Source organism: Oculina patagonica, chromosome 9 (genome assembly GCF_052425735.1).
Source record: "Oculina patagonica isolate OP01 chromosome 9, crgOcupat, whole genome shotgun sequence".
Lineage (NCBI taxonomy): Eukaryota > Metazoa > Cnidaria > Anthozoa > Scleractinia > Oculinidae > Oculina > Oculina patagonica.
In genome coordinates, this window is record NC_135766.1 from 20,163,778 (window position 1) to 20,185,569 (window position 21,792).

Here is a 21,792-nt window from a genome sequence, read left to right on the forward strand (position 1 = left end):
ATACCGTCACTGTTTTATTTTTAATGGCTTGAGATAAATATTATTAAAAGCAGAAAAAAGGAAGATGGCGAGTCGCGAAGGAAAGAGGAAATAACATTAACCTAAACTTACATTATTATCGATAACAATGCACGCCAAAACAAACAAAGATCAGATAGCTCACCTTTGCAATCTAATTAAGATACTGCCATCGGTTGGCCTTCTTATACTGGAACGGTCTCAAAAGTTATGACACTAAGGCCTAGTTCAGACATCGTGCTCCTGCCGTGCCGAACTAAATACAGGAATTAAGTTCGACAAAAGCACGGCAGAAGCACGTCGTCTGAATCAAACGTTTGAATTGACTTCGGCAAAACAATTTAGTTCGACACGGCATGTCGTGCCGCACGACTCTAGCACGGGAGCGGTTCAAACATCGTGCTTTTGCCGCACCAAACCAAATTCATAAATTATCTTAATGTATTTTGGCGGGATTACGTTCCCGCGAGGAGTTACGAGGAGACCCGAGAATAATTCTCCATTACGGAGTATGCGCACAACCTCGTTCCCAGGGTCTTCTCCGTTTTTAGCCGCCATTTTGAAAACGGAGAAGACTCTAGTTGCATACTTAAAAGTATGCAAATTGAATTTTATTCTTGTCAAACGGCAAAAACCATGGCGGCCAGCCAAAGGAATACAATGAATATTTTTCTGCTAAAAAGCACGTCGAGGATGTTTCATTCAACGAAGTAGATGACACTAATGACAGGGAGCAGGGCGAAGAAGAAGCTAGCGGGTCTGAATCCGAAATAAGCAAGTTTTCGGAAACTAGTCGGGCATACAAAAAAACATTCGCCGTACTCGCAAAAGGAAAAGTTTTTTTTTCTGCTGCTTTTCTTTGAGTTTTTGCTGCAATTTGGAAAACGGCGCCATTTTTGTTGGATCACCGCTGACTAACTGTTACGTAGATTCAGTACTCCTGAATTTGGTACGACTCTGGCACGACGTCTGAATCCGAGTCGTGCTTCTGCCGTGCTACAGTCGAACCTAATTGCAATTTAGTTCGGCACGGCAGGAGCACGATGTCTGAACTAGGCCTAACCGGCCTTCACTCGTCAAATTCTTATTGCGTATGCCGATTTTGATGATGATGAATACACGTACAACGGTTAAAAAGTTCTGTAAGCGAGCTCACAATTATCCAGTACATCATTCTTTCCTGACCCCAAACTTCCGTTCCACTGTAGAAATCAAACGCGTTTTGCATGATTGACGCTCTAAGTTGATTCATACTCATGACAATCAAAGATGGTGTACCGAAACTGAGTAAACAATCAAAGTGCATATATAGTTCACAGTGCTACTCGGTTGGAGTAATCGTAACATTGCCCGTCCACGGGCGACAACATATAGGCGTCACCGCCTAAAAATGATATCATATTGGTGTTTAGTCTATATATAAATCATCCGTTATAAAGTAAATGCAATTGAAATTAAGCTGTTTAAGAGTGGGAGGTTAAAAGTTGGAAGGTGCTCCGACAAAAACACTGGGTCGTGTCACCTTATCAAAGGAGGCCCGATGTAGTTTTTTTTTAGCCCTAGGGTGGTTGTTTTGAAAATGAAAATTCTCTAGGAAGCCAATCTTCGATTTTTGCCAACTAAAACATAATGATCACAAATGACCAAAGTTCAATTTTTAACTGGTTTCTTAGTAATATTGGTTACCATAGAAATAATATTGATAACCATTAATTTTACCGTTTGTTAACGTTTTGCGTTTTTCTGTCGGTAGGGATTTGAGCTATAACCAGTTAAAGAACTTGCCCACTGGAGTTTACAATTACAATACTCGGCTGTCCAGTCTGTAAGAAACCTCATTTGTTGTACGCAGGGCATCATTATTAATCCTTTTCAATCTATCAACCTTGGAGGAGCAGAAAAGTCGGAGCAGAAAAGTTCCGTTTCAGTAATAGATGCCACCCGAAACGTTCCATACATCATTTCTAGGATTAGAGATATATGGCTTTTCTGGTTTACTGTGTTTCCCCTGCATTCTCTTTTGTGTTTTACTTTTGTTTCCTTTATCCACTATCTTTGCCCTTCTTAGATAATAGTTCATTTCGAAATTTGTCTCTGTCAGTGTTTATTTAAGTGAGATTTTGCTAGTTCCATGAGACTTCATCCAACAAAATTGCCGTTGCATGGAAGAGTTGGAACCACAATTGCAAATGAGTCAAATAGCAGATTTATAAACAAGCTCGGAATACTTGATTTTTTTTTGTGAACATCTATGCAGATTTGATGTTATTGTTAGAACTCAAGTACCAAGACCTTTAAGAGCGGTCATCTCAATTTTTCACCTTAAGTATTTTGGAGCCCCAAAATGAATTTCCTCAAACTTTCTCAGAATAAAGGTCCTGATGATTGATTCACATAAATATAATTTTGAGCTCCATCCGATTTATATTTAACAACAGTGGATAAATTTCGGTTTGGGGGGTCTCAGAACGGTTTCACTGGCATTTTTCGACACTTTTTAAACAACTCGTCGCGAAAAGAAAACCTAATGAGACCGAATATTCAGTCATTATTCGGTAGAAGGGAATGTTCGCTATTTATTACTGGGTTGGTTTTGGATTTTGAAAAAAAATGAATTTTTTACATTTTTTTATCTTTTCCCCATTTGAAGCTAAGTTCGAAGGTTCGAAAAAATGGCCAAGTTTGAACGAAAATACCGCCAATGATACATGATTTGACTTCACAAACTTACACTCCAGCGAAAGAGCAATGTCTCCGCTTCAAATAAATGCAATACAATTTTGGAGCAGTTAAAAGAATTAACGAATTGTGAGAAGTAAAAATTCAAACAGTACTTTTGTAAACAAACGCCGCCTTCGCGAAATAACTCAACCAACGGAAAAAAATTAACGCAGAGAGAAAAATTAATATAGTCCACTTATCTGCCAGATTATCAATGAGTGCAGGTAGCTGAACACTTCAAGTTCCATTCTCGGCAGTACAGAAGCAGATTTTCGAGGAATTGGTACGGAATTTTCACTTTCAGCTCCGAGTCATGATCAGCCTTTGGAAATATCAGTGCGAAAACTGAGTTGTCGGCTGTCGAATACAAGTAAATCGCCGTTTGTTAGAAATTAAAAACCTAATTAATTGTTAACTGAAAGGTCAAGAATGCAATCAATATTTGCCAAACACTTAAAGCAGGGTTAACGTACAAAGGCGGGGGGGCGGGGAGGTCGATGGAACCCTTCCCCGGAGTTTTCGTTTTATTAAGGTTCAGCGATAAAGCAATCATAATGAAACTTATAGGATGTACAGTATGTCCGAACATCTATCTTTTTGTATACGTCACGTTGGATGATGACGTCACATCACGTGATGTCAAAACAGCCGCCATCTTTGATCCGCCATTTTGGGTTTCAATTTTTTTCCAAAACGCCAGAAAACCACCGAAAATTACTGAAAAGTACTCAAAATCAATAAAACTGTTCCTAAAAACCGTTAAAAGGTGAAAATAATTGCATTAAAATTAAGTTTCATTAATAGAAACACGAAAATTACAAATTTGGGAAATCATGTCTGTGAAAATGTCGTTGCCATCGTGATATCAAATTCCTGACACAACAGCCTATCCTAGCAAATTATTTCCAGATACATTTTAGATAAACCCGCAAAGTTTGGTAGCATTTGGCTGACGCTTGAAAAAGTTATAAGCGTTCAAAGTCAGCGCGGGCCGGCCTCAAAAGCCCCCCCCCCCCCCCCTTCCCGGTCTCAATAGGGTTAAGGTTACTGTAGACCTTCAGGGGTGTCTTCCGGAAAATCGTTCATACGCGCGTTTCTTTTTACAAAACCTTGGAGAAGTATATATCACTGTAAAGCTAATAGAATGTAGAATCTAAAGGAATAATTATTTAAAAGATTTAGTTTAATGGTAAGCTCGCGCAAGCCTTAAACCGCAATACTGACGATGTTTGCCAAATTGAATTACCTGCTTTCGTGTTGGAACGTATGATCAAACAAACTGCACAGTGTCAATCAGCAGGCAATGGACTACAAAAGTGTGTTAGGCTTTTTGGCTACTCCTATTGGGTGCTGAGAAAATCCATTGTAAACTCAGCGATTAGAATATTTGCTGATCTTCGTCATGTAAGAAGGTTAAAAACGGGAAATATTTGAAATATTAAAAAAAGCCTCACACACTTTGGCGTGTTAATAACCAAGGAACATTTTGGCCAAGTTTCGTTAAAATCCGTCAAATCTACATACCCTATTAATTCACTTGAAGCAGTGGAATCCTCGCAAAAATAAAGCCCGGGGTTTTTTGCTCCTAAAGATTTGCAAGCTTATCACACGTCATCAAAGTGTTTGTCAACGCGGTCATGCCACCGACAAATGAAACACAAGCTTGCGTCCCCAGAGACTCCTCACTAAAATAGGCCATTCACTGAAAACATTATTTCACAATCAAATCATGGTCGAATTGATTTGAACGTTGCTCAAGTGGACAAAAAAACTTCCCAGAACCGTAAATTTGGCCCGAATATTTGGAGTACTAGCAGCTAGTTATGTGGAAAGTAAGGACAACAAGAATGGATTCTAACACGGAAAAAACAAAAGGAAAATGAAACGCTAGCAAACGGGGGACGGGAAACCAGCGGCGAAAATTGCAGCCAAAATCGGCTGACCGGCGATCCCAAACAAAGTGCTGTAGAGGGGATGAATTTGTTCAGTAATAAAAGCTTTCCCTTGAGTGTTATCGTTCGATTTGTTCTTGAGCTCCAACTGAACATCAATTCAGGTTCTGGCTTTCTTCTAATCTCCCTCTTTCATTTTCGTTTTCTTTAACGCGGATTTTTTACGACGTTTCGTCCAAGTTGTGTTCTCTCTTTTCGACGAACTCATATCATTTTTTAGACTTTTGGATGAAAATTCACTGATCCTTGTGACCTAACCCGTGCTGAACAGCACAACTCTTTCGATGTAAATAAAACATTCAAATCTGCGTAACTTGAGTCGCCGGATCAAGTTTGCCGCGAAAAATGTACGGAGCGCCCCATGTTTAATGAGGATTATAACACCTTTTGCTATTTATTAACTTTTCTGAAAAAAGTTTTTCCTCGATATCTCGCCACCATTTAACAATTTCACATTGCTTTTATCACCAATCTATAATTCAGTGTTTTAGGTTTAGAATGAGCAAAGAAAAATTTTTTCGCAAAATTTGGCCTCTGAAGGTCTACAGTAACCTTAAGGAGTTAGGAGCATTCTGATATGAAAAAGTAATCTAACCTATTATATTTTAGCTTTTTTCTGCTTATTTACACGAGACGTTATAATTAATGTTTCAGGTCAAATGACATTTGGTCGAACTTCTTGGCTTAGTCATTGCGGTTAACACATTTTACGACTAACGGCTGAATTTTTGTCTACATTAGAGCTAACGGCTAACCCCATTGAGACCTTCTAATGTGAACACAGCCCAAGTGACTTTAATGTTTAGCTCGCATTGAATACTTTTCACATATTAACAAGTTCATATACGATAGGATCAATCTATTTTTATTACTTATATATTTTTTTTATATATTTTTTATTTTTTTAGAAAAATGTTCATTTTTTTCCTTTTCGTTCTGTACGGTGAGGACGTTCAAGTATGGCACTGACATACTTAAAATATCCTCAACAAAAGATGTTAGTTGCGATCTTAACCTATTTTTTCATTTATCTTCTAGTTTCTTGTCCAATAATCCATTAGAAGGATTATCTTCGGAAATTTTCAGTAAACTTACTAACATCAAATTTCTGTAAGTAGTAAGCTGTATCTGTTCATTGAACATAGCCAAGCATGAAGAACATTAACTGTTTTTAGCAATGTTATGCCGTTGTTGTTTTGTTTAAGTTATTCTGAATTTTGATCTTCTTCCCGTTATAAGTCCTGTAAAGGATTAAAAGTAATAGGACTGATGCAATTGAAATAAGGTCCACAATGCGTACATGTGTGCGCTTATCGGTTTAAACTACAACGAAAACAAAAACAATTTCAAATAAAAAAAAGTGTTAATTTAACTTTAGCTGATGCTAAATATTAAAGTGCACCTAACCCCCGGAACAATACTTTCAAAATTGATTGTACATGAGTCAGAGAGTTGAATGGTTAAATATTTCTTCATCTCAATGTTGCGTTTTTAAGTTATGAATAATATGTTAATGAGTATGACGTCTACCCAGTCTTCATTCAATATACAGATTTTGACTGGTTCACACAAGCAGTATTTAAAAAGCATTATCATAATACTCGCAATTTCCACAATTTTTATTGTAAATTTGGTGTCTAGTAATGGCGAGTAACTAATGATATAAGCAAAACAAGTATGCTTAAAAGCCTGGGTAGACGTCATACTCATTAACATATTGGAAAAATAAAAACGCAACATTGAGATGAAGAAATATTTAACCATTCAACTCTCTAACTCATCTACAATCAATTTTGAAAGTATTGTTTCGGGGGTTAGGTGCACTTTAAGATTGTGTCACTTAATGTGCGAGGACTACGTCGCGAACTAAAACGTAGGGCAATTATTACATTTCTCAATTAAGGGACAAAAATCAGACATTTTTTCTTGCAAAAGACCTTTCCAACCAAATATGTTGTAAAAATTAGCTTAACGAATGGGGCGGGAAAATGTTTTTGTTTTCACACGGTACCAAACATGCAAAGAAGATCTGCATTTTGTAAAGACCACTGTTTACTGCCAATTTAACCTGTCTTGAAATTGATTCGGATGGTAGACTTAATATCGCTAAACTTGAAGTAGGTGACTACGTTTACATTACGACAGCATCGTCTCCAGACACGCGAATCCACGTTACGCCATGTTGTCACGCGTGGATGCTGCGACGAGAGGCAAATGTTGTCCTTGCCGTGTGGTAGTGGAAACAACTTGATGCGCGAACAAAAGTAGCGTGCCCCTCTCCGTTGGGGATCAATTTGACTGGAGTCCAGTCTATTTTGGGCCATTTCGTTACTGTCGTGAGAGTCACGGACTATATGGCGGCGATTTTGAGCTGGTTTTGGAATTTCAAAAGCGGCTAGTTGCTGAGAATGACGAGGTATGAGCAAGCACGTTTTAGAAACGCATTCGCTAATCATCCTATCTTTGGTATTTGAAGTCAGAATATAAGTGGTAGCTTTTTTTGTGTGCGAAATTCGAGCCAATTTGAACACATGTCGCACGCCAGTAGCGACCAAGGTTTCCTACCTTGTCATATTATTGCCAACGAGACAGCCGAGCCAAGAGGCGAGGCTGTCCAGGCGGCAGAATCATAGAGCCGTGTGCGTATGAGTGTATAGGTAGAGAAAATCTTAAGTTCTGCGTAAGGGACTTTTTTTGACCATATTTGGGTGTAAGTAAACCCCATATTTGGGTTGTTTTGTTCTTCCCAACTGGTTCCCAGTCTCTCACTCCTTTCTAGAGAGCAAATGACCAAAATGGCGTCGACGCGGCTCGCTGTTAAAATTATCAATGTGGTCATTCATCCCTTTACCGATAAATACACCTTTAGGGAATTATAAATCGAAAGAGAGTGCCCTACAAAATATTCGACCGCCGAAAAAATGAACATCAAGGTCTTGAAAGCGATGAAATAATCTTTCGACTTTGGAGCGCTTTGATTTACGATCGAAGAGAGACATGAAAATCAAAAGCGGACTGTTGACTTCAAATAGAGTTTTCTTGACTAATGAGAAAGCTGAAGTCGGGTAAATGCTTCCTTTTAGTGTTGATTGTGTTTATAGTAATTGTTTGACCGATGATTTATTCCAAATCAAATACCGTTTATATTTTATTTGGCACGCATTTTCGCTCCGCGTAGGAATAACATCAATACAAAGCGACGCTCACTAAAATTACTGCATGCCATACACACAAGAAAGTCAAAAATTTTTTGCTTCTAACGGCAAATGTAATGTTAACTTGAATAAACATTTTGTCTCCAAATAATCCTTGACCGTTCAAGTTTTGTTTTCTGTTCAAATTTTTCAAGTTTTGCGTAACTGAACATGACACTTCGCATGCGAGACTGAAATCTGACCCGTGCATTACTGTACTTTAAAAAAGCATCTTAGCAGTTTTGATTTTGGGATTTGATTTATAAGAAGTTCTTGAAATGCAACTATCCCTTTTGTGGACGGAAACATTTTAACCATCGCGTGTTGTATTTAAAAAACAGTGATTAAACCTCATTAATTAATTAATTATTGCCTACATTTTGTGACATTTTAACGTTGAACAGAATTTAAAGATTTGTCAAGAGTTATAAATCTGTCAAACCCGTAGCCTGCGTAGCAGACATCTGTGTACGTTTTTTAGTGTTTTTTAAAGAGTGCGCGATCGCGAGAATACGCGCGCTGGAAACTACGGCGCCTGCTACGCAGGCTATCAAGCCTGTGTCACTTATGAACACCAGAGAAATAGCACTTTTTTCGCATATTACCTAAAATACAATTTACCATATTTTGTTCATTTCAAATTAGTTCTATCAAAAACCATTCGATTCAATATCTGTTCTTATGAACAAACATGAGTAATTCGCTCGTAGGTACAACTAGTTATGTACGATAAACATGTTGCAATAAATCGACGTAAAATAGCTCAAAATGGCTTGAAATTACGCTGTAACAAAAGCAAACGACACTATTTCATGTTCCGTCAACTTTATTTAGAATTGCGCTTTTATTTATCTCTCAAAATTTTTCCGTTTAAAACCCATATAAACTCTTATATTTTTAAAGGCCGCCATTTTACTTTAGTTTAATATATTCAAATTTCATGCTTGGGCCACCTGTGTATTTACGTGCTTTGAATCACGTAAGGAATTTTACGAAGCTTTCTTTGTAAACCATCTTCTTGACTCTAACAGTGAAGATTTTATCAAGTGACAACTTTTTTTTATCTCAATGGAGAGGAGTGATCACATTAATCCCAAAAGAGGACTCTTGCTAGATCGAATTGGCTAACTGACGACCGATGACACTATTTTTTTTTACTACAAAATCCTGACAAAAACGACTGCCAAAAGAATAGCATCAGTTTTACCCTCGATCATTCAGTGAGATCAACCAGATTTTGTTAATTGCAGATTCATTGGCCAAAATGTTCGAATACTATGAGATATAATGGAATACACAGCGATAAGGAAAATTCATGGCATTCTATTGTTCATCGATTTCAAAAAGGCTTTTGACTCATTCGAACGGCCCTTTATATTTATACATAACTCTCTGAAAGTATTTAACTTCGTGCCAACTATAAGAAGATGGATTTCCGAACCGTCTTCAGAACCCCCCCCCCCCCCCCCCATATGTAACTTCCAGAATATTAAAGAACATCGGATGTATAGCATGTCCGAACATCTATCTTTTGGTATACGTCGCGTGGGATGATGACGTCACATCACGTGACAATTACATCATGATGTCAAAAAGCCGCCATATTGAATCCGCCATATTGGATTTCAAAATTTTTCCAAAACGCAAGAAAACCACCAAAAATTACTGCAAAGTACTCAAAATCAATAAAACTGTGCTTTAAAACCGTAAAAAGGTGAAAATAATTGCATTAAAGTTAATTTTCATTAATTTTTATGCCGTTGCCCTGGTGATGTCAAGTTCCTGACACAAAAACCTATTCTACCAAATTATTCCCAGATTAACTTGCAAAGTGTGGCAGTATTTGGTGGAATCTTGAAAAAGTTATAAGCGTTCAAAGTCATCGCCGGCCTCAAAAGCTCCCTCCCCCGGTCTGAATAGGGTTAAGTCCACTAGCTGTTATTTGTGATAGCAGCAGGAATTTAAGCTTCTAAGATAAGACAAGAGGAAAGCTGTAAAGGAATCCAGTTACCAGAAGGCGTCATGGATAGGCAGTTAAAAATGTAAAACGGTTTTGAACTTTGAGTACCCTAAGGTCCCGATCAAATTTCTCGGAACGTATCTTTCCTATATGAAAATAAAAACACCAATAAAAACTTCACATTGAAAATTCAAAACACGAAAACTATTTTAAATATTTGGCTTTAACGCGCTTTAATAAGTTTTGGAAGAACATTGATTGCGAAAACCTAAAGTTCCAGATTAAATCATTCAGCCTTCCAAGCCAAATTGTTATCTTTTTTATGGAGAAAAAAAAAAATAACAGAAATGGTATCCTACATCCACTGTGCAAAGGGGGACTAAATTTTCCTGTTTTCAAGCGTTACGGTTAAGCTTGATAGTTAGATTACTTACCATGGCACCTGAAAGGAAATCCCAAACTTTTATTTCAGAAAATTCGGTGGCCTTCCATTTCCTCTTAAATTGCAACTATAAAGTGTCCAAATTTAACTGGAAAATCCCCCTACTATATAGCGAACTTTTGGAATACTTCGAGCAACTTAAAAATACCAATGAAAATTCTTTAGGAAGAGGGGAGGGTCTTAATGCTCTAAGGTCCAAGTGTTACTCATCTCAAACACTTTCTTTTGCTAAACGATTTTGAAAGGAAATGCAAAGTTAATGTTAATTTTTAAACTGCCAGTTAATCAGAGCAAACCCGAAGTGTCTTAAAGATGAAGCTCGCCAAACTCAAGAAGTTGATCGTGACCTACTTATAAACACTACTATGTATAAGCTATCCTCAAGAAAATTTTTCTTGTTATCTGAAATGTGGTGTAAACATTAATATAAATTGATTCGTGATAACCTACCTTGTGATCCACTTGGCGGAAAACATATAAAAAAGTAGCGGCTTATTGGGAAACGAGTAATAAGAACATCATCATATAGAAGATACAACATTTTGACTATCATAAGTAGTCTAATTGCAATGCTTAATTTATAGTTCTATCCGTTGTTTAATACTCTGATTGATTTCAATGTCGTGACATAGTAAAAACCTTTCCATTAACAAAAATAATGCTTTCAGGGCATTTTCCGATATCGGATTGCAGTCTGTCCCGCATTGGATTTTTTACAACCATTGGAATCTACAGATCATGTAAGTCGTAGGAAGAGTTTTCTATCCATAAATCCGAAATTAAAGCAAAACGATCTTTTTACTTGCCTTAATGCGCGAAACGCGGACTTTCTCCAATAATGCGTCAGCAATAAAAATCAAAGACGCTTTGTTAGCCCACTCGTGAATGAGAATACTAAATGTATTGGTGTAGAGCTATGAAATTATTCTGTGTTTTTGTGAGCGGCATGTTAGTATAGAAGTTGTTTGAAGGGAGATATGATCACGTTGGTTCCTTGTGTTTACAGCGGAAGCGGGTAATCCATTCAAAAGCCTTCGTTATATAACACTAATTTCTACCATAAAGTGCAAGCTTGCTAACGCGTTGTGTAGTGGCAATGCGTTGGCCCTCCAGTCCAGCGGCCCGGGTTCGATTCTCAGCAGGGACGATTAATTTTTTTTTTTACGACAATCTATTTTACAATTTTATACGACGTCTTTTTTTTTTTTTCTTTCTCCTTTTTTTATGATGCAAATCAAGTACTATACAGTATATTATTAAAAGGCAACAAAATTCGTCAGTTTGGCGAGCTTTTTTACGATAAATTATTTACGTATCATGACTATCGATTATCATACTATACGCTTGGAACTATAAAACATTCAGAGACTGCTAAAATTGGACTTTATTCATACAATTGTCCTGAAATCAACCTTTTAATACCCAACACAGTCGCAGTCCACAGTTCGTGCCTGGAAAATCTAAAAATTCGATCAAAACACGGAATGTCAGTTCAGTGTTTAGAAGATTTTCATATTTTCTCTAAGATTATTTCTTCTATTTGTCATGTGAAATTCTTAAGAGCTATAAATCGAGCCATTCGAAGAAGCTTTACATACAAGCCATTTAACTTTGAACCTACGGTATCGGTCATCGTACTAACAACAACACAAAGAAATCTATATGCTAATTTTCAGCCCAAATGATCAGTTCGCCGAAGTTGTCAAGCGGTTAGGGGTTTGGTCTTCAAAAACATAGTTGATGCTAGGAGTCGCCGGTTCAAACCTCAGAAGTGTGAAACAAAAAGTTAAAAAAAAAAAACAAGGACAATTAATTTATAATATAATGCATAAATTATTATTCAGAAATTAAAGTTAACAGCTCATCGACCGACCGACCGAAAATTTGCATATCACTTTCCAAAACCATAACAATACTCGTTTCATTACATTCACGAGTAAAAAGCAATTGACCTTTCCTCCTACGCAGGCAATAAACGGGATCCTCATGCACTATCATCATGCCTGCCCCTTCTGCCATGTATAGCCGTCTGTGATGAACCCGGCTATAAGGGCGTCCGATCAAAAATCTATATTGTTGCCCCGATTTAGTTTGTTTGCTTTACTGACATCGTATTGTACGACACCGAAGGTGTGAAGTAACAGCACCACAAACCTGATGAAAAATATCAGTTTGCAAAGAGCTAAAGTTAAGAATATTATCACATTTATTCCATGATTTCTTCTAACTTTCCAATTTTTATTATCGCAAGACTAACATTAAAAAAATACTCTACGACTGTTAGCAAAGTTCTCCATGCAGTTATGTTAAGTAAAATTCAAGCTAAGCTTGACATGGTTCTGTGTTTAGACGCCGGAATATCTCGAGCGACACTAAATAACAAAAGGGAAAATATCCGACAAACCTAATCTGATATTTTTGTTATTTTTGAATAAGACGAAATAAAGCTTTTGTTTTTGCATTATCTCTTTAAAAGTAGTGTTTATTAAAATAGGGGTGCTTATCGATGGAATAGTAGTATTGTCGGTTAATTAAGTGGCGCTTTGTTAGAATAGAGGTGTATGAGCGCGCTTTGTACGTACAAGAGGCTTTTTTGAAATGGGGCCGCTAGTAATTAATAATCCTTAGCCTAACTGAACGATTGTTGTGCTGGAATGTATCCGTTAATGGTTCAATGGATAGGTTTAACAACTTCAAGAGAACATCATTATATATGGCGAGTAACATATATATATATAACGTCATTATTATATGGCGTCCGGATTAGTATGCGTTCTTCGTTAAACGCAATTAAATGTGTTGATTTATTTCCAGTAGAGAACAGTGGTCACTATTTATTCAGGGCCTAATACGTTTTCTTTCTCCCTAGATTATTTTAACGGTCATTTTTCTTGTTTTAATTTCATCATTACTGTCACTTCTCTCTTTTTATGTACAGAGATCTTTCTTACAACGGAATTCAATACTTGCCAAGGAGTTGTTGTAATATAAATTTGAAATGTCTGTAAGTCTCTAAGGAACTTGTTTGATAAATGCATTGTTATTTTTCCTACGACAAATTTAACACATTTTAAATCTCTTCTTGAACCACACAAGGCGAAATTTTTCGTAAACTAAATGTCTTTCCTTATCTCCAATAAAGATAAATTTTTAGTTTATGTAATATCGACAGTGGTTAGTGTGAAATGAAGCAGCAAATTTTATATAATAGCACAGTATTATTTGCCGATGTTCATGACAGTTAGTTACTTGATTCTACGCTAAGGCCTAGGCTTACCACTTAATCCTGAATGTGGCTTAAGGCCTGGTCAAACGGATGCGCAAAAGTAGTCACAATTTCAACTTGCATGCAGACTGGTGTTGGCTGGCCAGCCGGAATCGCACGTTTACTTTAAAGTGCCCGCAAGTTGTCAAGGAAGCTATTTCAATGACACTGCGCACGCTGCAATTCAGTACTTGAAGTAATCAACTAGACTTACGATTACTTGGATTGGGTGCTCAAACGATGAAAAACTTCCGTCGACTTGCGTGCTTATTAGATCAAGACCAAAGTGAGCGCAGGTCGTCGTAAGTCAACTCAAGTGCACACAAGCCCTGGCCAAACGATGTCTCAAGTAATCATAACATTTCTACTTGCGTCTACTTGTGACCCCGTTTAGAGCTTTGGCATCGTGTTCAACGCCTCTGTGGAGTACGGAACGACTAAACGGCAACAAATCCTGGCCCGGCAACTGCGAAACACCAACTGTTTCAGTTTACGAACGTTAATAGCCAAGCGATAAAGTTTTCTTATGGTACAGTATTTAAGAAAAACTGATAGCTCAGTATACGGTTCACGTAAACTGTTAATTGACAGAAGAGATGAGAATTAAAGAAAAAAACAATTTAATAGAAGAACAAAGCTATCTCGAAATAAGAAAAATTATAAAGAATGAACCTTTAGAATGCCAATTATGCTAAACAATCAATGCATAGTTTATTTGACATTACACTGGCAAATACACTGGCATACATTTTTCTTCCTTATGTTTAGAATCTCTTTTTGAAAATTAAGGGGACCCAAATCGCAATTCGCATTTGAACCTAACTTACGCTTTTGCAAACTCAATATAAATTGCTCTTTTGCCTTTGTTGTCTCAAACAAGGTCAAAAAATGTTGACTGATTAAATTGAAGGGCAATGTCTAGGTCAAGTGCCGTCATCATATGATTGGCCGCCTCACGGTAAAACAAGCATCTCTTTAAAATGCGTACTGTTGCAGTATATTATTAATAGCGATAAAATAATCACTGCTAAGATATTCGTTGGCTCCTCAGACGTTAAAAAAAACTTATCTAAGGTACTTGCGCAGATTTCAATATAAAGTCGAATGGCCAGAAAGTGCTTTAGCGTATGCTTTCTACGATTCACAAACGACTGATAGAACCATTAACGAGGCAAGAACGCAAAGTTTGAAGTCTCTTTGGGCACTATATATAAAACTGTGTACCATCTACAGCCGAACCTCTTTACACGGACACCAAAGGGACAGTGAAGACTGTCGGTATAATGCAGGCTTCCGTAGAATAGAGCTAAAGAGCATTTGATTTTTTTCTCGTTTGGACAAAGTCAACTGTCCATATAATAATAATAAGTGACGTAAGAAGAGGTTCGACTGTACGTGACATGATTTGTTTGTCGGCCTCGTGCTACAGCTATGTAGCCGATCGACTATCCAATTATGAACATAATAATGTAGTGCCTTTCTAAACTGCCTTTCTGTACGGAAAGCACGTGATTAAAAATGTTTCGAGTTTTATTTGAATCGCACTGGCGACAATGGCAGTTGTTTTCGTTTATAAATAGGGTTTGAGGGTCTCCAGAAGGCAAATATTGCACGTTTGGAAAATGCTCATTATACAAACTGTAACTAACGTTATTTTTTTCTTTTCTAGGCTTTTGCAGAATAACCAAATATACTCCATTTCAAACGAAACCTTTACAACCTATCTTAGATGTCTGTAAGTATTACCGAGCAATTTATGCACATTTGTGATAATTTCTTCAAATTTAGGCCACATTCTTATATTTAATTTTCGTGAAATTTAACTTGTAAAGGTCTCCGCACACGTGGGGACATGTAGCAGCGACAAAATAATGTGTTGTTCACACCGAGGGAACAAAATTACAATATATACACGCGCAAGAAAATGTAGCGGGGACATGTTCCAGGGACATGGCGCAGCGACACGTCCCCTCGTGTGTGCTGATTATTTTTGGCAACACGAACTTTGAAGCTGTTTTGTCCCTGCGACATGTTGCACGGAATTAAACTGGTTGAAATACGTGCAACATGTTTCAGGGTCAAAATGTTGCAGGAATTCGTGTTACATGTTCCAAAAATTATCAGCACACACGAGGGGACGTGTCGCTGCGACATGTCCCTAGGGCTTGTCCTCGCTACAGGGACTTGTGTGTGTACATATTTTGATTTTGTTGCTGCTACATGTTCCCGCTACAAGTCCCTGCTACATGCCCCCTCGATGTGAAAAACACATATTTTGTCGCCTCATGTCCCTGCGTGTTGTCCCCACGTGTGCGGAGACCTTAACGCTCCAACGCAACTAAACTATCGGCATGTTATTTGTCCTCATTGCGGTGCCTGAATACAGTGACGAAATAATGCCAATCAAACTGTTGCTAAGAATAACATAATCGGTATATAATTTCGTGTGCTTACGTTGAAGACTAAAACAATGCATAAAGGTAGAAGCCCGGTAATTAAACTTGAGCTCTAAAGGGAAACGGGGAACGGACAGTTCGAGTTAGCGGGGGTTTGATTTATCATGGTCGATTGGTAACGAAAAAGATTTTTCAGCACTTTAGTATACAGTATAATGCAAATTAAATTTATCTCCTCAGAAACTGATACATAATTATGCATTCTTATGACGGGATCGGGAAATGAATGTCAAATACTAGATCTGTTTGTAACACTAATTGTTGCACTAGTGTTAGTGTTTGAGTGTTTATATCCGATCACACGACAAGAAAAGACCAAGTTGGAGTTGGGGTGGGGGGAGGGGGAGGTGGATTTCGAGTTATCAAAATCCAAGTTACTGCGGGACGGGAACCCAGTATTGTCTACGTTGTGGAAAAATGACTTTCGAGTTGCTAAGGAGACACTCGGTTAAGAGCAGCCATTCCTCTGCCCACGCGGGTTGGTATTGCAGTATGGCGACTGGGAATAACAAATTCATATAGAACCACTGGAATCACTTTTTGGCAAGGGAAATCAACCGTCATTAAAATAGTTGAAATTTTTTGGAAAGCGTTAATTAGTCATAAGAACAAATTTATTCAGTTCGCTGAAGATATCAGAGACGTCGCTCAAGCCTTAGGGTGGCTTAATACAGTTTTGAGGGCGTAAGTGAGCCCAACTTTTAACTGTCTTTAAAAATGTTTAGGAATGTTCTTTCTTTCTCTTATTACTGTTTTTTAAAGCACTGATAGCCATCATATGCGACATTTGACCAACAAAAATGCTAATAAAAAATCAATAAAGAGCCAAAATGAATAGCCGATTGCTTAGGAGAGGACTGGGCACTAGTTGTTTTAACAGCGTTTTTCTCAAAATCTACCAGTATGACCCCACCTCAAAATTTCAGAAATTACAAATTGGCTTTGATTAAACATTCATGCAAAATAAAATAAAAATCTGTAAGACAGAATTTGAGCTATTTTTAAAGGGGCAAAATATCACCTTTTCCTATTTTGTGAAAAATCTGTCTTACAGATTTTTATTTTATCCTGCATGAATAAGGGAAGGTACGTTTTTACTCTTGGGGAGGGCTGGGGATTTTTGGTATTTTTCCCCCAAAAAGGGTTGGCCCTCCCATGAGCCCTTTTTGAGATCACTTATGTCGCTTTTGAATGCAATATCCTGACTTAACGTTTGGTCAGTAATCCGAAATCTTACATAGGAGATTTAACCCCACAGCTAAATGCATTTTAGTTGTCTCAAGATGTTTTTATTCACTCTTCTAATGTATCTGTCTCTTTTCAACTTTAAGGTTTCTAAGCGCTAACCGTTTATATAAAATCCCACATCGAGCATTTTATAATCTGCATACAGAGAAAGCGTCGGAAGAATATCAGATAATGTGAGTATCAAGAAATAATCTAGTAAAACAGCACCAAATACTTCTGCAATATTATCTCATGAAATGTCATAATTTCGCAAACAAGACAATGTTATGCATGCAGCAATAAAGCAATAGTTGGCAAAAGTTATCTTGATCGGGCAATACAAACTTATCTTAAAAGTGTGGAAGTTTTTTTTCCTCGCTGAAGCTCGTATTTTTGACTTTGGAACCTTCTCCTCCAGACACCCAATGAAATTCACGTTACTAAAAAACTATGACGTCAAAAACTTCTTTTTATGTCATAACTTTTACAATATTTTAGAATATAGCCGCTGTATACGTGCGATGGAATTCTGGGGCATTATTTTTTATAGAACATAGCTGAAAACTATAGAAGCCCGGTACCCCGGATGTGCGAATTGTTTGTCGAATTTCGCTGAACGACTTCGCCTCTATTCTCTTGTTTTGTTTTTTAAATGATGCTTTTAAGCAGCAAGTTTTTATCAGAAACGTTTTACTTGCTTAAATGGTAGTAAGACAGTGCCAAAGGAAGCGACAGATGAAGAAAGAATCGTTGAAATTTGTTGTTTTCCTTTGGAGTTGTGTACGCCACTATTTTGCCGTGAACTGCCCGAAATTGTTTGGAAATTATTTTGCAAAACAAGCCGGACTCTAGAAACGCTTTGAGGTAAGAAACCTTTTTTTAGCCACAATCTGAAGACAAAATACTCCGCTTTTGTTCTTTTTAAATCGAAATTAGAGGCGAATTTGAAAAACTTACTGCGAAACGAACGCATGAAAATTTTTTATTTGAATGAAATTGAAGTGGGCTTTACCAAACTTGAATGCGTAAATATTTCAACAATATTTGTCGGCTTTGTGAGAATCTTTTGGTGGTCGGATAAAGGACTATAAATAGGAAATATGAATGAAATGGTATCTTGGTTTATTTATAAAGAAGCCGCCAAAGAAAAGAATAAACTAACTGACTTTCACTAATACCGATGTTGCGTGCGTTTGTAAATGCCGTGAGCGGCCGCGAGTCTTGTCAGTTTTGTGCTTTTTTAATGCTATATTCTAAACCCACTAGAAGATGGTTTCCTTTGTCCTATAAGAAAATAATGCACTTTTGAGGTCTAGAAAAGCAGCTGAATGCCCTCGCCTGACGGCTTGGGCATCCACTAGCAGCTTTTCTAAACCTCAAGCGTGCATTATTTTCTTATAGAACATGGACAACCATCTTCTAGTAGGTAAGTAAATTTCAACAAATCCATGTTACAGATTTTGCTATTAAATACACTCTACCCGTCGTGTTCATTTTAACTGAGAAAAATGTAAGCTGTGTGAATTTTTAGGGTTTTTGTGTTCTGGTCACGTGACTTACCAAATATGGTCATGACTACCGAAAATGAAGACAAGTTCCAGTAGAACAAACTTCTTAAAAAACTAAACCCAAGATATTAAGGGATCCCAAGATATGACGGTTAGAATCCATCTATAACAACCACTTTGTAGTTAAGGGCCACCCCCCTTAAACAAGGACACTGCCTATAAAAGGGATAGCTCCTCCCCTTCTTCGTCACGAAATCCCTGTTTCAATGGTCAATGGGGGGGGGCCTTTCATAAAATGAAACAAAAAAACACCAGTAGAGCCTCTTTTGTAGTTAAAATCTAAAATTTTGCCTTACAAAATTTGAATTTCGCGCCCGTAACGGTTCCCCCAATCGCGAGATGCTCAAAATGGCACACAGACTCCTCTCAGCTGAGATGGACCTTCTTGAGCCCTCAAAATGAATGGCTTGTGGTCTTTCTTATTAAAGCATGCTCAAGTCGTGGTTTAATGGTTAACAAACAAATAAAATCCTTTGAGAAGATCACCGTTTGCTTCATGGCTGGCGATGCGCCATTTTAGAAAAAAGCAACTTCTGTCTTGGATCGAACCACTCTGCGTTCTTCGCTAATTCTTTGATTTTAATATTCAAGTTTATTGTCAAATTGGCTTTACTTCTTGATATTTTTTTCGGCCGATTCTTCAGAGAAAAAGCCAAAAGATGCCTTCTTCTGCAAGCACGTGGATCGATACATGAACGCCATGCAAAGCTTATGTGGGATATCATTTGACTTTGGACGTGTTGCGTTTTAGCCGATGGAGAGAATCACCGTAATATTGGACTCAGATCTTTAAGGAAAACCCTCGTGCATTGTTTGTTTGGTCTAAGGACGCTGTACAACACCTAATAAAAGCGATGGATGCATTTGTAGTGGAACGTTTATGTCTTGAATGTGTGCTCTGCGACTGACGTTTGCTGTATCGGTGGACATGCTGTATCGACCCAGGGGGAATATCTTTGTATCGACTGCCTATAGCCTGAATTACACCAGGGTGTTTTACTGAGGTGGCTTTTTAGATACATGATCGAGGTACAGTAATACAAACCATTTCGATTTTATACTGAAAAATCGTCTGCATTGTGTCTGGTGAAGATTTTTTGTCGCATATCGCATCACAGTTTACAACTAAGGTCTTTCTAAATATTATTGGTTTATCCCAGTATAGTTTTGCTTGCTTCTGGGAGAATATTAAAAAGATTCGCTACAACTTTGAAGTTCAGATTTATTTGCTACCTCAAAATATTTGAGGTTCGAAGGTGTTTATAGATATCTGCAGAAACAGGATGAGTCAAGGGGGGGGGGGGGGGGGGGGGAATCAAATTGCTTTCTTGACCTTTCTGAGCTTACTTTGTGCCGTTTATTTGAATTCAAACGATTATAGAATTCAAACGAGTGTTAGAATTTTCAAAGGGAAATGAGTTTGTTTTCGCAAAATACTCAATCGACAAGGGAAAAAGCATCCCACTTATACAATTAATTATGTATACTTGCAAAGTAAGAGATTGAAGTAACCGTTTCTAATTTTCAAAGCGCTAAAACATAATTTCACGTTGTTGTGCCGTGCAAATGCGAGGTGAACATTTGAACTGAAAACTACAAGGATAGAATTTAGTATGTAAAAAAAAAATGAAAAAAAAAAAACAAAACACAATATCTCTTTCAAGATTCAGGCGTTCTACACTCGGTAACGCGCGACACTAGCACCTAAAACAGCACATTGCTTTCGGGTTGATGTCGACAGGTCGGTGTCTAGAGTGAAATAACTGACTGCTCGTCCAGTCCAAGGTTCCTTATATAGGCAGTGTTTAAGGGGACTAACATTTTGAAATAAAAAAGGTGGGATCACCATATTCGTTTACCTTGTACATACCATATAATTCCTTAATAGTTCCCGTGCGAGCACTGGCAAAGTTCACGTTTCAAGTGATAATTTATTCTTTACACATAGAAATTGATCTATTTTCATTTTACACAAAGAATGTGATCGCTACACCCAAATTATGAGAAAAAATTGATAGGTCTCCATACTCGTTTACGAGAAAGCAACGATTTAGTTCTCTTGCGGACTAAGCCGGAAAGACGAATGCCGCCATTTAGTTTATGTTTTTTTTTTTGGGTTAAATCATGTTCCTTTTCACACAAACTAAACACGCGGATAATTATGTCTAGCAATTTCGATTTGCTTAACTAGTTTATAAGTACGGTTCGATAATTTTGTTGGTCACAATTTCTTTTGCTTTTGTCGTTTAAGAATGTTGTCGGATAATCCTATAGAGACAATTGAACCAGAAGCATTCAGGCTTGGCTCTTCTCGTTTATCAGTGTAAGTTAACTCTTAAATATGTACTTATGACTCATTCAATCCAGTTTTAAAGTGTGGCTCGTAGCCGCTACCCAGCGATCCCCTCCCCTATCTATTACATAGATAATTATGTGCGTTCACGCACACGTTTTAACGAGCGCTTGCGCTCCTAGGTGTCGCGTGGGTAAATAAAGTGTTGTTGTTGTTGTTGTTGTTGTTGCAGGCAAACACAATAAAAACTTGCTTGAGTTAAAAGTACTTAATGCTACGTCAGACAAATTCACGTTATTATATGTTTGTATTCCGCACAGGATTTACAAATCTCCCATTATAACCCACCTATTATTTTTTGCGCACGCTCATTGGACAAAAAGCAAAACCCCGTCCGATTTTATAGGCAAGTGAAAAACAAACGAACAAAATCACCTTTTTTTTATCAAATCAGCGTTAAAAAAAAAATATGTAAACCAATCTTCTTGCATTTATTTTAAACGCAGTTGCGCCATGATTATCACTGTAGGTTTTCCCCTATTACCATGTGATTAAGTGCGCTGTAAAAAATTAATCGGAGGGTAATAAATCAAATAAACCCCATTTTGGCGCGTTAAGGTCGGGACACACTAGGATAAAAGTCGCTGCAACATGTCGCGAGGACAAGTTGCTGCAACATGTTGCCTCGTGTGACAT

General features: G+C 37.5%; 1 protein-coding gene across 1 annotated transcript in view; it reads left to right on the plus strand.

Annotated features, from left to right (window-relative positions):
* LOC144665010 (uncharacterized) overlaps nt 1-21,792 on the plus strand; it is a 58,720-nt gene that overhangs the window by 18,196 nt on the left and 18,732 nt on the right. The window contains exons 5-11 of the mRNA XM_078526197.1: nt 1,772-1,843; nt 5,730-5,801; nt 10,956-11,027; nt 13,226-13,291; nt 15,222-15,287; nt 17,340-17,429; nt 21,055-21,126. Coding sequence (XP_078382323.1) covers nt 1,772-1,843; nt 5,730-5,801; nt 10,956-11,027; nt 13,226-13,291; nt 15,222-15,287; nt 17,340-17,429; nt 21,055-21,126 — 510 coding nt within the window. The remainder of the gene's footprint in view (nt 1-1,771; nt 1,844-5,729; nt 5,802-10,955; nt 11,028-13,225; nt 13,292-15,221; nt 15,288-17,339; nt 17,430-21,054; nt 21,127-21,792) is intronic.